Below are 20,938 nucleotides of genomic sequence, written 5' to 3' on the forward strand. Positions count from 1 at the left end.
TGGCAAATAAAGTTGAGGGTCAAGTAGTTTAGACCCAAATTTAAGGATTTGCTACAAGTTTTTATAAAATCCACAGTAAATAAGTTTTCATGATTCTCCCCCTCCCCGTAAATGTTAATGGGAACAGTAGAGCTGTTTGAAACATTTCACCAACATTTTTTCTCATCAGAAAATGTGATATAGTTGAAATTGAAATTTTCTTCAGGAAAATGTTGATGAAATTTTTAATGTTTCTGTCAGGAAAATCTAAATGAAAAATTTTGTTTCAGATCAATATTGACAGAGTCATTTTAAGTCAAAATATCAATTCAAAATGAAAGACACGGGTGAGGTGGGGGTGGTAATATCTTTTATTGGACCAACTTTTGTTGGTGAGAAAGACAAGCTTTCGAGCTACACACAGCTCTTCTCCAGGTCTGGGAAAGGTACTCAGAGGGCATGACTACACTGCAGTTAGACATCTCTGGCTGGCCTGTGTCAGCTAACGCAAACTCATGGAGTTCGGACTGCCAGGCTGTTTAGCTGCAGTGTAGACTTTCAGGCTCAGGCAGAGGCCCGAGCTCTAGGACCCTGCGAAGTGGGAGGTTCCCAGAGCTCAGACTGCAGCCCCAGCTTGGAAGCCTACATTGCAATGAAACAGCCCCGCAGCCCAAGTCAGCGGGCAGGGACCAGCCTCCGGTTTTTATTTGCAGTGTAGACATACCCACAGTGTCACAGCTAAAAACAAGGTGGAACGGATTGTTAAGCATAAGGACTTAACACATGTTGCAAGAGACCAATCAAGGGTAAAGTGGGCAGTTAATAACTTTACAATTGTAGTAGGACAATATCCTGGGACCAACAACAGCACAAATTCAAAATGAATTATTTTGTTTTATTGACATTTTGAAATGAAATATTTTGTTTTGAAATGTTAAAACATTTAGTTTGATTAATAAGGTCCACTATTTTAGACATTTCTAAATAGATTTTTTCCAGAACTTTTCATTCCATGAAAGTTTGATCTTTCAAATTTTTGTCCCAATTCAGGATGAAAACAAGTATCAACATTTCAGAGTTTCCTGTAGGACAGAAATTCCCTTTTCCAGCTAGCTTTTAAGAAATAGTTATTTGCATATAAACATTTCCCCCACAGTATTTGAAACAAATCTAGCAACACTCTATAAACAGAAGTCCCATTTTTGTTCACACATTATCTGCAAACAATCAAAATCATCTGATGAATCAGTGTGAATAATCATTTTCAAAATGACTGCAGAAGGTGCAGCCAGTGTAAATATACGAGCAATAATTTATCCAGGATGACTTTGCTTTCCATTGCACCTTCTTGCAAACAAAATTTGCTCACCTGTTTATGAATGGGAATTAACGTGTTTGTAAATATCAGCAAAGTTAACTGGCAAGTTTCATCCTCATGGATAAATTTAAATACTTGTGGCTGGATTTGCCCAATATTAGTTGGGATCATGGGTCACAGGGGCATTTCCTAGAGCTGGTTGAAAAAAAGGAAGAGAACTGAGAGTTTTCCTCCTCCAATTTCAATGAAATTTCTACACAACTGGATGGAAAAAAGAAAGGAATGTTTGGGAAAACTTAGTAATATGCTTTCCGCCCCCTCTTTTTTGCTGAAATTTCAATAATCTTTGGCATTTTCTGACCAATTCGAGGGATTTATAATAATTTCTTTAATACAGCCACTGCTCATCCGGGCCCTAACAGTGCATGTTCCTTATAACAGGTTAATAAGCCACATTTTAGCAAAGCATTTTAAGCAACTTTAAACACGTGATCACCACTGTTTGAATTTCAGCATGACTACTCATGGGCTTCAAGTTAAGTGCTTAAGTGCTTCGGTGATTTGGAGTCTTAATTTATTACAGTGACAAAGTAACCAGTTAGATCAATCAGTTCACCTTTACCCTTTTTGTCAGCTTTCCAAATCCTGTACTTTTCAATATTATTGTCCTCTAAGAGTTTTATTAGTAGTTAGAGAATGGGGGTAGCCAAGTGTTAACATCCACTAATAAAAACAAAAAAATCAGGTGGCAGATTTTCATAGTTTTGTATATATTCAAACACAAACTCTCAGAAACCTGTTCCTTCCTATTTTAAATTTATGCTTACTAAAACCCCAATGTGAAGAGACAATTATATTAATTTATATGGAGCAGAGACTGCCTGTTACATACTATATATACACAAAACCTAAGCTTAAAAAATATTATCAAGGTTACACAGCCAAGAACTCAAACATTAGGCAATAATGGCACTTCCCATGCAACCTTAATTTGGAAAAAATCATACATAATGATGTAATTAAAGACTGCCTCATATTGCATATGCACAAGGGGGCTGAATTAAGGTTGCATACACAACTTTAATTCTAGTATTTGCTAACTTTTCAGCGTTTGACTGCTCAATCTTTAACATAGACTTGTTTGTGAGAGATCTTCTAGGTTTTTATAAAAGCAAACTTAAGACAGAATGTGGCATCATATTGACACCCACATGCATCATCAGCAAGGTTGAGACCTTTCAATCCACCACACAGACCTCTGCCACATGAGCTAACAAAGTAATTGGTAGCAGTAGTAGGTTGTCATCCTTTATATGGACCAGCACTGGCAGAGGCTAGGACATTTTGCCCGTGGGTTTCAGATATTTGCTGACAGCAGAAGAACGGCGAGACTCAGGGCAGATCTCCACTACCATTTAAGTCGATCTAACTTATGTTGCTCAGGGTGTGAAAAAGCCCCCCCCCTTCCCCGAGTGATGCAAGTTCTGTGCTGTCTACACTGGCGCTGTGTCAGAGATGCTCTCCCACTGACATAGCTTCTGCGTCTCGCCAAGGTGGAGTAATTATGCCGGTGGGAGAGCCCTGTCATATCGGCATAGAGTGTCTTCACCAGACATGCTACTCCCTCTGACCCCACTGCAGATGTGGCTCTTGTCCCATCCATTTTCAAATCAGGCAGCTCCTTCCTCTGCACTGCTTGGGCCCAGCAGAGGGGTCATTAAGAGCGGAGGAGAGCCAGCCTCCCTGTTCTCTGTTCAGGTGCATGACCCTGTACCCAGCAAGGCCCTCAGCAGCCCAGAACTGCAATTGCAGCCCTCTGCTGGAGCATGCCCAGTGCAGATGGAATCTTAGGGGAATTTACCTACTAAAATCTACTAAGTCAATTGAGCATGTGAAAACTACATTTCCCTCTTCCCCCAGGCTTGTAACTCGGCCAAATTTGGGCAGACATTCACAGTGACAGCAAAAGGCCCAGCCCTGACACAAATGTCGCCTTCTACCAAATGTCAGGTCCCTGTTCCAAAGTAAAGAGATGCTAGAGCTTTTCAAAGAAAAAGTCACCAGAAGCTTATAGCATGGCTGAAACAATGTATTTTTTCTTAGCTTCATTTTTGGCAGGAGCGGAACCATTTTGGCTGAAGTTATCCAAAACAATTCAGCCTGAGGTAGACACCTGGCATGGAAAACTTCAGCCCAAATGGTTAAAGTTTGAAAAAGTTATAAACAACTGAAAACGGGGTCTTATAATGGGAAGCGTCGAGCAAACTTAATAGGTGGTGCTATCAGCCTATAATAAATAAGTAAACTGCCCCTATTCTCTTTTTCATGGTGACAAGTCCTATGAGGGCCGAGGATGGGGGAGCGCCCGTTAGGATTGCCTCTGGCATGCTATTTCACTAAGCCCACAAATGAAATGTAGGAAGTTAGGCTGTTTCCAAGAGCTAGTAGCGACATCTTAAGGCCAAACACTGGAAAGTCAGGGATCTAGAAAATGAATTCACTATTTTGTTTTTTCCCTTTTCTGGGGGGAAAAAAAAAAGTGTTTGTACTCATCTCTCAGGGAACAACCTGAAAAATTCCCAGGCCACCCCAAGATGTTCTCCTAGCAAATGGGAGTAAATGAAATGCAAGAACTGGGAAGTGTAGACATTTACAAAAGAGAGAAGAAATATCTGCACTAGTGTTCTGCCTTGGGAGAGGGGCTGGGCTACCTGTTTTGGGATCTAAATTATGAGAGAAGTCAAGAAAATATGATGACTTTAAAATGTTTCAGTGACAGGGCTATGTCTTAACACAGACAAATTGTTCTTGGGCTTCATATGAAATCATTTCCCCTCCAACTGAGCCTAGCATTAGAAAAAACATCAAGCAAAACCAAAAACCAGTAGATTGCGAGTTTGCTTTTGATCTGTGCAAAGGACTGAAAATCAGGGGGAAGCAGTTGACTTCCCAGCTCTAGGTTGGGTTTCAAATCTTGGATTCCATTCCCAGTTCTGCCACTGACTCTCTGGGAAATCCTGGGCAAGTCACAACCCCCTCAGTTTTCCCCACCTGTAAAATGGGAGTGGTAATGTTCATCTATTCCATAGGGCTGTAGTGGATCTTAAGTAATTGCTTGGAAAGTTCAATGAGATCCTTGCATGAAATTTCCCTTGCAAACCAAAGTATTGTCTAGTTCTGGGCTTAACATTTTGTCTTCTCTTCTGTCCTTTTTTCTCCTTCTCAAAGGAGATCTGCCAACTTCTCCTGCTCCCTGAACACTTAAAATGTAACCCACACCAGCTCCATGTGGTGCTCTGTCTCTCGAAAGCCAAAAGTGGGCAGCAAGTTGGAGGGCCAAATTCTCCTCTCTCACACATCAGATTTACACTGGTTTAATTTCCACTGATTTCAGTGGAGTTACTCTGTTTACACCACTGCTAACTCAGAACAGAACTTGGCCTAGTGGTTGCGATCATTGCCTTTCCTTGTTTGCAGGCTACGTTCATCCCCTCACTGTTGAGAGAAAGCAAGGAAGTCATGGAAACGACTGGCTGTAGATCACTGAGTGAAATTTACCTCTGGTGTAAATACAGCAGCGGAAATACTTAATGGGCCAAATCTATCCCCAATGTCTGCCAGCCACTTGACTGTGTGTTGTCATCTTTCACAACAGAAGTGAGGTCAGGTCTGGAACCAGAGGTGAGTCCTCTAAGGAAAACCCAGAGTACATCTACACTACAGGGGGGAGTCGATTTAAGATACGCAAATTCAGCTACATGAATAGCGTAGCTGAATTCGACGTATCGCAGCCGACTTACCCCGTTGTGAGGACGGCGGCAAAATCGACTTCTGCGGCTTTCTGTCGGCGGCCCTTACTACCACCTCCGCTGGTGGAGTAAGAGCGCCGATTCGGGGATCGATTGTCGCGTCCCAACGGGACGCGATAAATCGATCCCCGAGAGGTTGATTTCTACCCGCCGATTCAGGCGGGTAGTATAGACCTAGCCCCAGAGTGTTGCCGAAAGTGGTGTTGGTAATTCAGGATCAGATCTGTGGTTCCATTCCAGCTCCTTTGCTGAGAACTCCCCCAGCTCCAGTGGGCTCTCAGCTGGCATAGCCAGCCCTTGTACCACTCTCCCTACACTTTGGATCTGGTATAGGGTGCATGAGGGGGGCGTGGCTATAGCATACTGCACTGTGGCTATGCTCAGCTAGTGCATGGGCCCTCCACGGACCGTGGCTAGCTGGTAGAAGTTGGAGTAGCCCATAGGTGCAGATCCTCCCTGAGAATCAGGGAGCCATCAATGACTCCCAGACAGCCTCAACCCTGCTGTGTTCAGCAGGATAATCTGGGACTCTTCCATAGAGTGTGTGCAGTCGCTCCCCTGGCCGAGTGCTTAAGACGCTGGCTTGTGGTTGGGGTTTTAGAATTGAGATTGTGACTCCTCTCTGTGACCATTAAAGCCTTGGTGTGCTCAGAAAGCCCTGGCAGCCAACCAGGTGGGCTGTGGAGGAAGCCCAGGGAGGCTGGCAGACTGCCAGGTGGGCTGTTTGGGAACCTAAGAACCCAGGAGCCTGCCAGTGGGATGCCAGGGAGCTGGAGAGCCCAGGGAAGTGGGTGGGCAGGTGAACTGGCAGGAAAGCAGGCAAGTAGGTTGCTTGGCCGGTCAGCCTGCCCAGTTCCCATAGAAAATTTCAGTGGAATCGAGACGTTCCTGTGGAACATTTTGAATCAGCATTTTTTGATGTAGTTGTTCCATTGGAAAATTTTCAGCCAGCTCGGCTGTTCAGTGCTGTTCCGGTTTCACCCCCTGGCAGTAGACGAAGCAATCCCTGCATGCAGGGTGCACGTCCATTCTTGTCTGTAAAGCCCTTTGGGGTGATTTATGATCAAAAGTGCCAAATCAATGTACAGTATTATTAATTTCCAAAGAGCTGATGCGTGCAGGGGCTCCGGTCCTGGGGTGCTGAGGGCAGTTAAGTGCTTAGATACAGGGCAACACAGTCAGGTGCTTTGACCTGGGCTCTGTTCCCAACTCTGCCACCCTGACTAGCTGTACAACCTCAGGCCAGCCACTTTGTCTGTATGCACCCCCACTCTCCTGTGTGTCCAATAGTGACACCCCCTTGTAAATCACTGCGGTATTAGCTCCGTGACTGCCAGGTATAGTTTCATCCATGTCAAACATGACTGTACTAGATCACCTCAGACTGCTCAGAGTAGCATCACCTGGGACACTCAGGGAACCTCAGATCCAGGGCAGACTGAGATGGCATAGCTGAAAGGCAGTTCCACTGAGTAGATACAGCCTGAGCTTGGCTCTGGGGGCTGGCCTCTGCCACACTTACTTACTGAGGAGTATCTTTCACTTACCCTGCTATAGCCCCACTGATTCCACTGAGGCTACTATGTCTTGTAAATGAGGGTAGCAGAACTGGACCCACAAGAAAGAAACAAAAGCTCCTGGGGGTGTGAGCAAGCAGCTGTCTTGGTCCTGCACCATCTATTTCATGCACCACCTAGTGAAGAATTCACGGGGACATCCCCAGATGCACACGCCATCGGGAGCTGCCTGCCTACAGGTACTGGCTGTTTGACAGATCTGTCAGTTATCTCCAAAATCAAGATGCAAAATCTATCACTCAGGGACATTACACGGGGGTATCAGATACTCTCTGGGGGACAAGAAATCCATAAAACAATGAGCCCCTATGCTTATTCACATGAAGATCTTTCAACTGTGACATAGTATGGAGAGTACCCCTCATTTAACAGGCAATCCAAGTCTAATGTGTTACTAATACCTTATCGATATTCATTTTGTCCTGCCAGTGGAGAAGCCCATGTGAAAGGAGAGCCCAGGGGAGTGGGAGCTGCTTATACAAAGAAGGCAAGGGGCTGGCAGGGTGCGGTCGCACCAGGGCTGTCTCTCCAGGAGGTGAGGGCATTCCCAATGGTGGCGTTTGAACCGAAACAGAGCACTGGCGAGCTGGCAAGAGGCATGCCACAAGGTTCTGTAAACGTAATTGCATCGAAGGGGGCATGGGTCAGGATTGCTGGGGAGACTGTGATTCATGCCTGCAGCAGGAGAAGTGGGGGCACAACAGGCTCTAGTGCTGGTGCCTCTTTGGCCTGTGTGGGTCCTTGCAGGGTTGTTTCCTCCCACCACTGCCCAAGGGGGGGAGGGGCCTCACCATGGCCTTAATAGAACTCATGGCTGGGCAGTTTGTCCTGCTATTCAGCCTCCAGGGGGAGCTCTGTGGGGGCACTGCATTCAAACATACCCTCTTGCAGTCCTGCAGGTACATTGTCCTTAGTGCCCTTTCAGCCAGCCAGCCAGACCTGCTTAGTTCAGAACATCTGTCCCTGGGGGCGGGGGCTGGTTTATCAACTTTTTTACAGAGCTTCACTCATTGCTTACTTGCTCCAGTTCCTGCCCTCTCAAGGTCCATACAAAAGCCCTGATAGGTTTACTTGCCTGTTCCTCCAGGAGCCAACTTGTGCCTCCAGCAATCCCTCTCCATGAGATGCCAGTCTCCAGCCTTCCTCCCTGGGGCTGGGTTATAATTCAGGCCAGCTACAGGGCCTTAGCCAACTTCTCCTTCAGCTAGTCCCTTTCCCCAGTTAGTCCTCAGGCTCAGAGGATTCAGCAGGAAGTCATCTCCTGCAGGTATCTTTGATGCTCCGAGGCAGGAAGCAGCATATATGCCTGCCCCCTTGTCCCAGCTCAGTGCTCTGCAAAGTTCCTAGCCCTGGGACCTTAAACAAACAGGATCTGACTTTCTCCACAAGCTACTTATTTCCAGGACTGCTTCCTCTCCACCAATACCTCGTATTTCCTAGGTCTTTGATACATCAAAACCTCCCAGAATCTTAAAGGGCCATGCCATGTCACTGGAATGAGCTGACCCCTAGGCAGACTACCCCATCATAGGGAAGCAGTGTGGCCTAGTGGTTAGTTCCCTGCCCTGGGACTCAGCACACCTGGGAACGTCCTTTCACCCTCTGTGCCTCAGTTTCCCCATCTGTAAAAGGGGCTAATGATACTGACCTTCTTTGTAAAGTGCTTTGAGATCTATTGATGACATGTGCTGTGTAGGAGGTAGATACTATTTATTACAATTTACCTCTCAATTTCATCTGGTGGCTGCTACTTGTATTTCTGGCTACCACCTTAGATAATTCTCCTTCATTTTTGGTGTCCATGCCTTCAGCTATTTGGAGACTTAACATGCCACCTCTTGGCTGTCACTTCACTAAAGAAGCCACATTGCCTTTCCTTATAAATCACTCCTCCTGGCTGTCTGCTCAATTGTGTTCTTTCCTGAACTCCTTCCCATCTATCAATAGATCTGGCAATGCAGTATGTAGGTCTGAGCATAGTCAGAAAAAACTGTGTGCAGCTGTAGGCACTTCTGTACCAGAGGGACTTCACAGACGGGCAAGCAGACTGATTTAAGGGCTGGAAGCTTTGGCTTCTGAGAAACTAATGATGAGAAGGAGATGTGTTTACCTTGGGCAAACAAAGAGTAAGGAAGACACCGATAATCATCAGCAAGTGTTTGACAGGTGTAAGTGCCAGAAAGCGAGAGAGGAATAGTTCAGTATATTCTAACGGGGTATATCTGGCAATAATGGGATAGTAGTGAGCAAAGGGAAGGGATGGTTCAATATCAGGAAATAGCTCCCATGTAAAGAAGGTGGTGGTGGTTGCAGCATTTGAGTCAGCTAAGACTAGATTAGACAAAGCCGTGGAGAACAAGATCTCTCTCTCTCTCTCTCTCTCTCCTGTGCTCATCACTGTACTGTCTGAACAACACACCTACTTTGGTTTCCAAGAGAAGTTAGGTGTTTGAATAGGGCTTTTCCTTCACTAATTATGACCCTTGCAAAGTGCTCAATTAATAATGATGGCGGCTTTCCTCAATCAGTATTAACTCTATTGCTGAGGACACCAGGTTTGGATCAGGACCCAAATGAGGTTTAGGCTGGTTCAGAATTTGGGGTTGTGGCTGAACCAGTTCCAGGTTGAGGTTTGAGATTATTGCAAGCTCATGAGCTGTTCTAAGAAAATTCTGCTACCTTGAATGTTGGAAATTTTGAAAGTTCAGGTGTCCCCTTTGGCTTTGGATCCAAACTCAAATCAGACCCACAGAGGTAGGTTCAGATCCAGGAATTTAATTTTGGTGGAAGGTTTGATTTAAAGGCATTTATATTTCAGCTCTGTATTTTGGCCCAACCCTAACCATGAACTTTGTTCTACCACCTTACTGTTAAGCTCTTTTCTTTCTGGTGTGTATTTGCAATGTTAAGCTGTCACATTGCATTGCATCTCTTAGGCTGCAGCTTTTTTGTATTAGATCATCACACTCTGCTATAGACTAGTCACATACCTGCTGAAAACCCCTCCAGAGAATTTAACAGATCTCTATGTGACAGCAGTCAGTTCTGACCTTGCAGACATCCTCTCCTTAGTTGTTTGTATTTTTTTGGACTTGCAAGGAATGGTGGGAGAACAGCAAAAGTGTTGGGCTGATTAGGTCCTGAGCAGTCCAGTGTTCGTACTCCAAGGACAGTTATTCTATCGCACCACTGGGGTGGCACTGGGCTAGTTGAGGCAGAATTGACTCCAGAGGCTTGGTTTCTTTCAACCAGGATGGAGTTTTGTCCTTCTTTCTCTATTCGTCAGTGTCTTCCACCCTAGCCCTCTTCCTCCTCTCCCCCTCAATGCTAGAGCTACTCAGATAATGGAAACAAAAGTTTATGAAACATATTGAAGTTATTCGTGTTTCGCAGGGTTTGAAATGACCCCAATTTGGGAATTTCATGAATTTGTGTGTGTGTTTAAAAAAAACAAAAACACAGAAATGTTGATTTGGAAGGGTTATCAGAAAGCAAAGCGTGGCTTTCTGTACATGACAAATGGCACTAACCGTTCTTTAACTTATGAAAAATGCCACCAAAAAGTTTCAATAGCAGCCACACTTTTTTTGCAAAAAAAAATTTGGTTTAGAAAAAACAGCCAGTTTTCAATTAAAGTGTAACTTTGTCCTTCTATTCACCTCCATTCTGCCAGCAGATAAACCCTGCCCCACCTCCTGTCCACGATGCCTGATAAGCATCCATAGAGGTCTGGCTCCTCTCCATCACTCAACACTATTCCTCTAGCCCTCTATTCCTCTCTCTAATTCCTCTGCAGAAGCTCCTTTACCTTTATCTCTCAAGGGGAGGGGGTCAAAAGGTCAAGGAGGAGACTGTCTCTCACTATCAAGTCAAGTTCAAGGTCTCGGTCCTTATCTTCAAGGCATACCAGGGTAGCTGAAAGCCTATAGCTCTGGCATAAGTTCATGGTCGATAATGCTGCTCCTCAGGCACAGTGGAACTTTCTACCACAAGAGTAAAGCTCGCCTGGGCAGGAGACAGAGCCTTCTCAGGGGCTAGTCCCAGGACTGCCCGGTGGTGGGGTGGGGGCGCAAGTGGGGCAATTTGCCCTGGGCCCCACAGGGGCCCCCATGAGAATATAGTATTCTATCGTATTTCAACTTTTTTTATGGAAGGGGTCCCCAAAATTGCTTTGCCCCAGGCCCCCTGAATCCTCTGGGCAGCCCTGGCTAGTCCCAGACTGCAGAACGGACTCTCCCAGGAAAGAAGGATCATCCCAGATCTCCCCACCTTCTGCAACAAGTGCCAGGTGTACATCTTCCACACGCCTTCTCTCACATAAACCCAGAGCCACATGGACATTTAAAATACGCCCTCCCCACAAACCAAAACCCTACCCCAATAAGCCACCCCACTGCACACATAATTCTTCCTGCAGGGAGAGGATGAGAGAGAACAAACCCCATGGGCCAGATGTTAGACACATTGCTTAATGCACTACTAGAAGGAGGTCCGGCCCAGATCCACAAAGGTACGTAGGCACCCAAGTCCCAATTTAGGCATCACTGCAATGCACAAAACTCTCGCCTAACTCTGTAGGCGCCTAAACTCACTCAGTGCCTGCATTTTCAGGATACGAGTTTCCTGGGTGCCTAAATTCCCACCTCTGGGCCTGCACACTGCTGCTCCCTGTAGGCACCCGGATGCCAATCTCCTGCCTAAGCCCCAGAGTGATCCATGCACCAGGAGAAGATAGGTGGAGGAACATCTATCTTCTCTGCAGCTCAGATCCAGTGGGTATGCTCAGAGGCCACCCACAGGATCACACCCTAAAAATCAGTTAGGGGAAGGGCACCTATCTTCCCCAGATTCATGGATCTACCCATCCTTGTGGATCTGGGCCTCAGATACCATGGTGATGAGAGCAGGATAAGAACCTTTATACTACAGACACTAGAAGGTTGCCCTGCTGTGACTATCTCAGAGTGTGGTGTTATGCTGAGACAGAACACAAGGTGGTGCATTTAATCAATTATTCAACTTCTAAAGAGTTTCACTTGCTGGATGCTTTCAGCACCAGCAGGCAGTACAAGACTTACCACAACAAGCCTGTTTCTTATATACAGACGGTACGCTTCCCATTTTTCACATAACCATCTTTTCTGTAGTGTATGAATACAGCCATAGCTGTCACTCACAGGTTTTGGCATCCACTCCTGCAGGATATGGAGATTTTGTCTGCCACTGATCTTTGGATATTTCAGTCACTGAGCAACAAGCAAACAAAGCTGACATGTTGCATTGGAGAGAGGCTAGAGGTGGGATGGTGTGAAAATGGGCTAATGAGATACTAGCTGAGATTCCCAATCAATCCCCATTCCCTGATGATCCCTCATGCAGAGAAAGTGCAGTGTTACAGAAGACACAGTCATACCAGGAAGTAACAGGAGAGCACTACAGCAACCTTCCCTATAGCTGTGTGTGTGACAATGCAATCCCTTTAACAAGGAGCCATATCTTCCCTTCGCCTCCATGGCCAGAGATGATTGGGAGGCAGCCAGCAGGTTCTGCTGGGCAGTGGGCACAGAAGTAGGGATCATGCTCTCTGTGACATAGCTCCCTCCCCTGACCCAAAACCTCTTGAAACCTCTCTGTGGTTTGTTGGGATCTGTTGGGGGGAAGGTGGTGGGCTGGGCCTGTGGCAGAAATTGGATCACCACACACAGTGGAGCTGTCAGTATTAGCACCCCCACTTTCCCTATGCAGTAATGCCCTTTTTGGGGGTACTGAGGGCATTACTCAGTGCGGTGCCCCAGTAGCATGGCTGCTGGTGGAGGGTCAAAGAGGAGGCTGGCTGCACTGCTAAGGCCTTGAGCCTTCATGTGACTGACTTGTGCATCTGTGGAACACTCCAGATATTCACAGGTCTTGGGGGAATATATTATGGCAGCCATCACCAGATGGCACTGTTACACATAGCCTCACATGCTCTCTTTCTTAGCATGTGAGCAAGTTTTCAGTCTTTGGCAGACAGGCTTGCAGGTTGTTGGTTTTGTGATGCAGTATATAGTCCTTAAAGAAAAGTTAAGCGAAGAGAAGTGGTAGGTAGCAGACAGTTTACGCTTTGCTCTAGCTGCCATATTTGGAGGCAATTCTCAGGACAGAGAAGCTTCCGGGGAACTAGGCATTGGTGCATGGGCTGAGATTTCCAGAAGTGGGGATTGTCTGGGTGCAGTTTGCAACCACCTCTGTTCCAGGACCTGTAAGTAGAGCAAGTTACACTTCAAATAGACCCAGCTTCAGTGGTTCTTCCTTGTAAGATAGTGTACTCAGCACCCCTAGTGTCAGGGTGCAATGCTTCAAGGGGTCCTTGTCTCCAGGGCCTCCTGCATCTCACCTGGTCTTCAGTGGCTCAGCCCTCCAGCCAAGCCACACAAAGCTCAGTTCCCTTCCAGGGTAACAAAAGATCAAACTGAAAGTCCAAGGTAAACATCCAGCTTGTACCTCTCCCCCCGCACCCCACCCAGGCTCCATTGAGGTGCTGTTACTGACCCTATGTCAGGGCCTCTCCCACAGGAGCCTGACCTGCTCCTACAGAGCTCTCCCTCTGTTGCTTCTTGTCCTAGCAGGGCTTCCCTCACTGACCCTCTCCCACTGGGGATCCCCCTGCTCCTTGCAGGCCCTCACCCAACCATCCTCCTTGCACAGGAGCCAAACCTGCACTCTGTGGGTCCTCCTATCTGCCTGTTTAGGCCCTGTCAGAGCTCCCACTCATCTGCACCAGTACACCTTGTGAGTCCTCCTATCTTCTCTACACACCCCTCCCCCAGCTGGTTGCCCCCTCAGCTTGTATAGTCTGGTCCTGCCCTTTCACAGCTGGGCTCACTAATTATCATTCAGTTGCCACATTACCATCAGCTGGGGGTGGTGGGGTAGCTGCTAGGCCTCGGGCCAGGCTGAGCATCTCTTGCCTTAAAGGGTTAGTCAGCCTGTGACATTCCTCCACCGGGGAGCCGGCCTGCTCTGGAATGCCACTACTCCTCACTAGGGGTTTACAAGTACGCTGTAGCCCACGAAAGCTTATGCTCAAATAAATTTGTTAGTCTCTAAGGTGCCACAAGTACTCCTGTTCTTTTAACACTATATTAGTCAGGCCAGTTTGCTGGTCTGGCCAGCTCCCAGTCACAGGGAGCGGAGCTGTTTTCTAGGAATTTAGGTAGGTAGATAGAATAATACCAGGAAGACAACACCATTCCCAGCTTATACAACAAGGAGTCTGGTGGCACCTTAAAGACTAACAGATTTATTTGGGCATAAGCTTTTGTGGGTAAAAACCTCACTTCTTCAGATGCATTCTTCAGAAGTGAGGTTTTTTACCCACAAAAGCTTATGCCCAAATAAATCTGTTAGTCTTTAAGGTGCCACCAGACTCCTTGTTGTTTTTGTAGATACAGACTAACACGGCTACCCCCGATACTTGATTCCCAGCTTATGACATTTCCCTGCTTTGCTAAGGGAGTAGTAACCTTCCTAGGCAAAGGATCTGGGCCATGGCCCATAATTTATTCCTATAGTTTTTTTTTTTTAGGAATTTAGGCCAACATCTTTATGCTCTGTTGTTTTCTTTTGAAGTGCTTTTTAAAAACGAATGTGAACAGAATGTTTTCATTAAGTAAACCCCGTCCTCCCACACATTTAAATGAAAACAGGGTTTAAAGAAATTCTATAGTTATATAGTATCCCAGTGGTGGTGTCACACAAACATAGCAGCACTGGGCATGGGATAGTACTTGGGAGCCAGGAAGTGAAACTGATCAACTGAAAACACAACTACCCAGTCTAGTTCCACCACCAGCCATGAGGAGCATAATGTAGCCAGAGGTAGGGTGACCAGACAGCAAGAGTGAAAAATCAGGATTGGGGTGGGAGGTAATAGGCGCCTATATAAGACAAAGCCCAGAATATCAGGACTCTCCCTATAAAATCAGGACATCTGGTCACCCTAGCCAGAGGCAGCATGCACCAGTGTGAGTTGTCTCTGGCGCTGGGGGTCAGGAGACTTAGGATCTGGTCCCATCTTGCCACTGACCTGCCCTATGACCTTGGGCACTTGGCATTTTACCACCTTGTCCCTTTGTTTCCTCTCCCGTCTTCTGTCTGTCTTAGCATCTTGTCTGTTTAGACCGTGATCCTGCAAAGACTTACTCACAGTGCATTACATTAAGCATGTATTGAAATCTTTACAGGATGGGGATGTAGACCTTGCCTATATGAGAAAACTGTTTTGATTTGACTAAATCGAGGTAGAACTGGAATTGGGTCAGTGCCACTCTCTGGAGTATTGAGTGCTTTACATCCCGTTAGCTTAAGCTCTAAGTCACATTGTGACAAAACAATCCCATTGGCACAAAGTGAGAGAGGTTAGATTGGAAGGACAGAAGAGCCATCTCAGTATTTCTAAGGCCAAGAGCTCTTCAGGGCTTGTTACTGTCAGGGCCGGCTCCAGGCACCAGCCGACCAAGCACATGCTTGGGGTGGTACCTTGTAAGGGGCGGCCAAGCTTGGGGTGGTGGGGGGCGCTCGGGTTTTTTTTTTTTGGTTTGGCGGGGCGGCGCTCGAGGTTTTGTTGTTGTTTTTTGTTTCGGCGGCGCAGCGCTCAGGGGGGGCGTGTTTTGATGGGGCGGGGCTTTTTTTTTTTTTTTGCTTGGGGCAGCAAAAAAGTTAGAGCCGGCAGTGGTTACTGTTCTTTTTCAGTCTCTCTGCTTTATGGACCTGATCCAGCTCTCACTGGAGTGAATGAGGATCTTTGCACTGCCTTCAGTGGGAGCTTGATGGAGCTGTGTCTCCATAAATAATCCACAGAACCCTGAAATGGCAAAGGGCCCAATTCTGCAACCTAACCATGTGTGGAATTCCCAAGCTCGGCCCCAAGGTGCTGGAGAGAGCGTCTGAGCTCTGATTCATTTAATAGCATTGCCCACTATTCACTGACAAATACCTTCATGCCAGCTGAACTGTGAGAACATACTGCCCCGGCTATATGGTTAGTAATGTCTGAGATCGCTATGTCGGGACGCAGGTAGAGGAGTCACAGTCTGCCCGGGCCTTCCTAATTGTCACAAATGATATTGATATTAAAATGGGACAAAAATGACCATTTTATCCAACTCTCATGGATTCTGCTTGTTCAGATTGAATGCAATTTGGATCCAAACCAATCTTAGTTTGGTTCTGCAAAACCCAAACCTGGATTGAGGAGCTTCTGCCAAACCAGAACCCACTGCTGCTTCTCTACCTCTAATTTACACTGTGCCTTTCACCCTAACCGAGAAGGATCTCAAATCACTTTATTTACTAGCTAATCTAATGTAAATTGAAATGCAGCCACCTCAGGGGTGCAGCCCAGCAGGCATTTAACAGCACACAGCATCAAGGCTCAACAAAGCAGGCCAGGAAAGAAAGGGGCATTTTAGGTAGTGGACTGTAATTTCCCCAGCTGGAATCTGGCCAGGACACCGGGGCTCACACCCTACAAAGTACAAACAAGACATAAAAGGCAGCACGCACAATGGGAGAAATCTTCAGTTGATGAAGAAAAGCCACAAGCATTTGGAACAATCCCAGCATTTCCATTTTGGGGGCCGAAGTGGACAATAACTGTGTCTTGAGAAAGTCCGGCAGCCTGTGATCCTGTAATAGACAGGACTGAGATTAGGGTGGACTAGTTGGCTCTCTTTTCATCAACTGGAGATTTTCCCTACTGTGCCCAAAGCTTCATGGTCCTGGGTATAAGCGGTCAGCATCGTGGGAGCTACTGGGCCGTGGGAGCAGCTGACTGAGTGCCCTGGAAAAGATTGACTGATTTATTCACAAGATTAAGATTGCTGCTTTAGTGCGGAATAGCTTGTCTCTTTCTGGGCTGGACATCAATAAAGCCACAAGCTCCCATGTGCCAGGAAAACTCCACCAATGCCAATGTGTTGGTCCCCAGTAGCTTTAAAGCTCCCATCCGGTTATAATTCAATTCCAATTCCTTACAGCCTTTGTGGTATAAATCATGATCAGATTTATCCCCCACCCCCCTCAATTTCCTATCCCCAGTGTAAATGATTCTTTGTTTTGTTGCAGGTTGAGGATGGAACTGACATCTTTGCCTAAACTCCTCTGGACGAGTGACAACAAGCTCTTGCATCATCATTTCCCAGATGTGTTTGCAACTGTCCATACTACTCAAGACATCCCAGAGGAAGCCAGTTTTGGACCATGTATGCTGCAGAACACCTTGTTGGACACTGTTGCTTTTATTGCTCTGAAATGCTCCGAGAGAAGAAATATCCATTATGTATTTAAGGTAGGAGAGCCTGGTATTTTATATTGCACTGGAAAAGCTGTCCCCTCTCCCCACCCGCCCCGGATTGCTCTTCTCGGCCGGTGGCATTGGCATGGGATATAGCTTTTATCCCCAGGTCTGCATAGCTAATAACTCTGCCAAGAGGGGAAACTGGCCCAGCACAGTGCTGGCCTGGAGGCTGGATTCTGAGGGGATCCCAGCAAGGACTGTTCCCGTGGGGGAAAGAGCCCAAAGCATGAGTACCGTCCTACGCCAAGACACCCTTGACCTGCCGCTGAACTGATCCAGGATGTGGGGGAATGTCTTCACTTGGAGATGAACAACCAAGAGGGCTTGGCATGGGGCATACTGGCCCTTCAAGGCTGAGGAGGGATCACGCTATCCCATTGCAGGGACTGCCTGGCATCCCCGAGGGAGAGCAAGTGGCTTCAGGGCAGCATTTTGAAGTCTAAGAATGGGCCCAGGCTGCTCCTGTTTAGACAGAGCGTAGGAGTATGAGCAGAGCATGCTTCTCCACCCTGTCTCTCCCTGCACCATGGGGGTTGCTGCAGCCCCTACAGGGAGTGTCTCTTCCCCTTTGCTCTTGCCTCTTGCGGCCATATCAGATCTCTGGAGGGGGCCTGGGTGCCAGGAGGGAGGAGTCAGGGCTGTTTGCGTGTGTTTGGACTCTAGCACCAGACTCTCAGGCTGCATTTTTGGACTTTGCCACAAGACCCCTGGCGGGAGTCTGGACGGTCTGGAGAAAGATGTCCCTGGAGTGGGCTGGGGCTGGCAGGGTGAGGCTTAGCTCTGGGCTGTACAGCCAGAGCAGCATCTTAAAGCCCTGTCTCTTAGAAACCACGTCATCTGACACACCTGGGCTGACACACCTCCCTTTCCATGTGTAACTATGGTGTTCCCCATTGCGTAACCAGCCCCTTTCATGCTGTTGGGGGGGAGTTGAACCTGGCATCTTCAGTCCCCAAAATGCAAGCTGCTACTGCTTGAGCTGATCAAGTCCCTCCCTTAGCAGCTAGCTCATACACTTGAAGGCCAGAAGGGACCACCATGCTCATCTACTCTGACCTCCGGCACATTGCAGGCCACAGACCTCACTCACCCACTCCTGTAATGCACCCACAGCCTCGGGCTGAGTTTCTGACAATGTGGAGTAGGCTCTTAAGTTACATGGACCAGCTATTAGAGGGTGGCACAGCCACATAGTGCTAGCAGGGGTTACATTTCGTGGGCATTTTGACTGGGAGTTGTGACAGGCGCTGGATGAATAAGGGATTTCTTGTTTCGCTGGCAGTTTAGAAAAATAACAAATCATTTGGGGTCAAACCAAAACCAGTGTTTTATGAGATATTCCGGCGAAGCAAGAAGTCGAAACAAAAATTGCTGCTCAACCCGAATCGGAATGTTGCAGCGTCACAAAACCCAAACCTCTGGAGTTGAGACACTTCCACTTTTGTGCATTTGGACAAAAGCAAAAAGAAACAAAGGGTGGAGGAGACCTGGCTTTAATTCTTCCCTCTGTCTGGGGAGAAGGGATTTGAACCAGGCTCTGTCATCTCTCACGTGAGTGCCCTATCACTGAGCGATAGGGTATTCCAATAAGAGGGCTTCCTCACTCTCTCCTCTTCAAGCTGCTCCACTGTGTCTAAACAATTAAATAGCCATTGGAGCGGGAGGCCTGTGTCGTGGGTCTCTTATACCCGAGGGGAGTGCCCTACCCATCAGGCTATAGAGTCATTCTCATGCTCAGTCTCTGGCCCAGTGACTATCCAACTGGAGAGCCTTTAACTCTGAGTCCCAAGGGAATCTGCTTTTCTTCTCCCCTTGCTGTTTTTTCAGTGGGTCATCCCCATAGAGTCCCGGAACCCTCAATTTAACAAGCTTCCTTAATGTTTTCTGCACCCCAGACCTAAGAAATAGCATAGATCAAGCTGGGGAAGCCTTGTTGTCTCCCCCTCCACCAAAGCAAGCCAGCCATCTGTAAATCAGTCAGGTCTGCTAAACCCAACCTGCCCCATGCCCCGCCACTTACAGCATCCTGTGCCAGCTCCTTCTCCTGAAAGGTCCCTTCTCTTCCCTCCCCAAGGGGCCTTGAAAGCCAAGCCTCTTTATAGTGGAGTTGTGATTGAGCCCCTCCGGGCCACTGAGGCCTTCCCTGCTCCGTAGACACAAGGGAAGTACACAACTGTCCAAGGGACCCATAAGCAGAGGAGCTGGGCTTTGGGCACAGCAGTACGTCCACATGCAGACCAAAACACCCAGAGCTAGGCTTTGATGTCTCTTCTGCTCTGTCCTGTGCTCTCACTTATTCCTTGTCCCCTTTCCATGTGTTCAGCCCTCTCTCTTAGGGCCTAATTTCCAGAGATCTTACGCATCCCTTGACTGTGCTCAGAGCGGTGAGTCAGTGCTGGGCATTTCTGAAAACCAGGCCTTAATTAGTGACAGCCTTTGTCCTAGCTATTAGTTACAACCACTGGGGGCATCAGACTTCTGTATTTGTCAATCATCATTAAGTACCACATAGTTAAAGGGAACCAGCTGCAAGGCATGCTAATTTATTCTTTCCCTTATACTAATTAACTCTTACACTAATTGTCTCTTAACAGTTCATTCTTCTGGCTGAGCTGCTAATGTGCGCATACTTTTGCATGCATTCCGAGGGGTAAAAACAGAGCAGCGATGTCCAAAACCCTGTTTCTCCTACAAAACCCCGTGGCATAGCTGCAAGGCACTTAGTGGAGAAACAGAGAAAGAAATCACTGGGGGTGAAATATGCTTCATTTCCAAACATCTCTCTTTCAAAACAACCACTGAGGCGCTCAAAAATCAGCAGACTTTTTTTGCAAATGTCCTTAATCGCTTTGTGCCTCAGTTTCCAAGCTATGGAAACCCCCCTCGTTCTTTTTGCTGATACAGACTAACATGACTACCACTCTGAAACCTCTCTCCCTTGCAATTAATATTTGTTAGGCTTAGATACTGCTGTGATGAGCTCCAAAGGAAAGCCCATGAGGAAACTAATAATTCCCTATTCAGGGCAAGTTTAGAAGGGCGTGCAGTGAATAAGGCAGGGGCCGCACATAGAGCGATGAGGATAAAAGTAATATTGAATAGCTGTACCATTCTCAGAGCATCCTCCATCTTGTGCACTGAATGAGCTGGGGTCTTGCTGAAAAAAATAGTATGAGATCATGTAATTAAAGAGCATATCATAATGCAGATGCGCAAGGGGGCGGAGTTAAGATTGCACAGGTAACCTGAAATACCTTAAATTCTGGCATTTTTAAACTTTGGAGTGCTTGACTTTGTAACCTAAATATAATTCTTTTAATATGGAGAGGGGGTTGTATGTAATATTGCACGTATTAACTGTTACCGACTGTACCTGGGGTTGTCAATCTTTTTCTTTCTGAGGCCCTGCCCCGATATGCTATAAAAACTCCATGGCCCACTTATGCTACAACAATTGTTTTTTTTTTTCCATATAAAAGCCAGGGCTGGCATTAGGGGGTAGCAAGCAGGGCAGTTGCCTGGGCCCCACGCCATAGGGGCACCATGAAGCTAAGTTGCTCAGGCTCCTGCTTCAGCCCCAGGTGGCAGGGCTCAGGGCCCCAGGTGTCAGCCCCATCCAGTGGGGTTTTGGCTTTCTGCCCTTGGCCCCAGCGAGTCTAACACTGGCTCTGCTTGATGGACCCCCTGAAACCTGCTCGTGGCCCCCCAAGGGTCCCCAGACCTCTGGTTGAGAACCACTAGGCTATACCACATTATTTCAGAAATAATTGAGTCTGCAGCATTCACTTGTTGAGAGCTTGTCCTTTATGGATACCTTGACATAAATTTGAATTTTTTACTTGATGCAAAAATATGAATAAACTGCACTATTTCTGAAGCTGGAGAGCAAGGTATAAGTGCTTATTAGTTGTATTTA

General features: G+C 47.0%; 1 protein-coding gene across 4 annotated transcripts in view; it reads left to right on the forward strand.

Moving 5' to 3' along the window:
• Positions 1-20,938, forward strand: part of ZNF488 (zinc finger protein 488) — a 36,744-nt gene that overhangs the window by 6,583 nt on the left and 9,223 nt on the right. The window contains exons 2-3 of one of the 4 annotated variants that reach the window (XM_042856107.2): positions 4,775-4,978; positions 16,791-17,013. In XM_042856107.2, coding sequence (XP_042712041.2) covers positions 16,798-17,013 — 216 coding nt within the window. In that variant the 5' untranslated portion in view covers positions 4,775-4,978; positions 16,791-16,797. Of the gene's footprint in view, positions 1-4,774; positions 4,979-9,227; positions 9,438-12,724; positions 12,925-16,790; positions 17,014-20,938 lie in introns of those variants that run through there. The other 3 variants (XM_065551597.1, XM_065551598.1, XM_005307309.4) reach the window with 3 other exon arrangements.

The sequence above is a fragment of the Chrysemys picta genome, chromosome 7 (assembly GCF_011386835.1).
Source record: "Chrysemys picta bellii isolate R12L10 chromosome 7, ASM1138683v2, whole genome shotgun sequence".
Lineage (NCBI taxonomy): Eukaryota > Metazoa > Chordata > Testudines > Emydidae > Chrysemys > Chrysemys picta.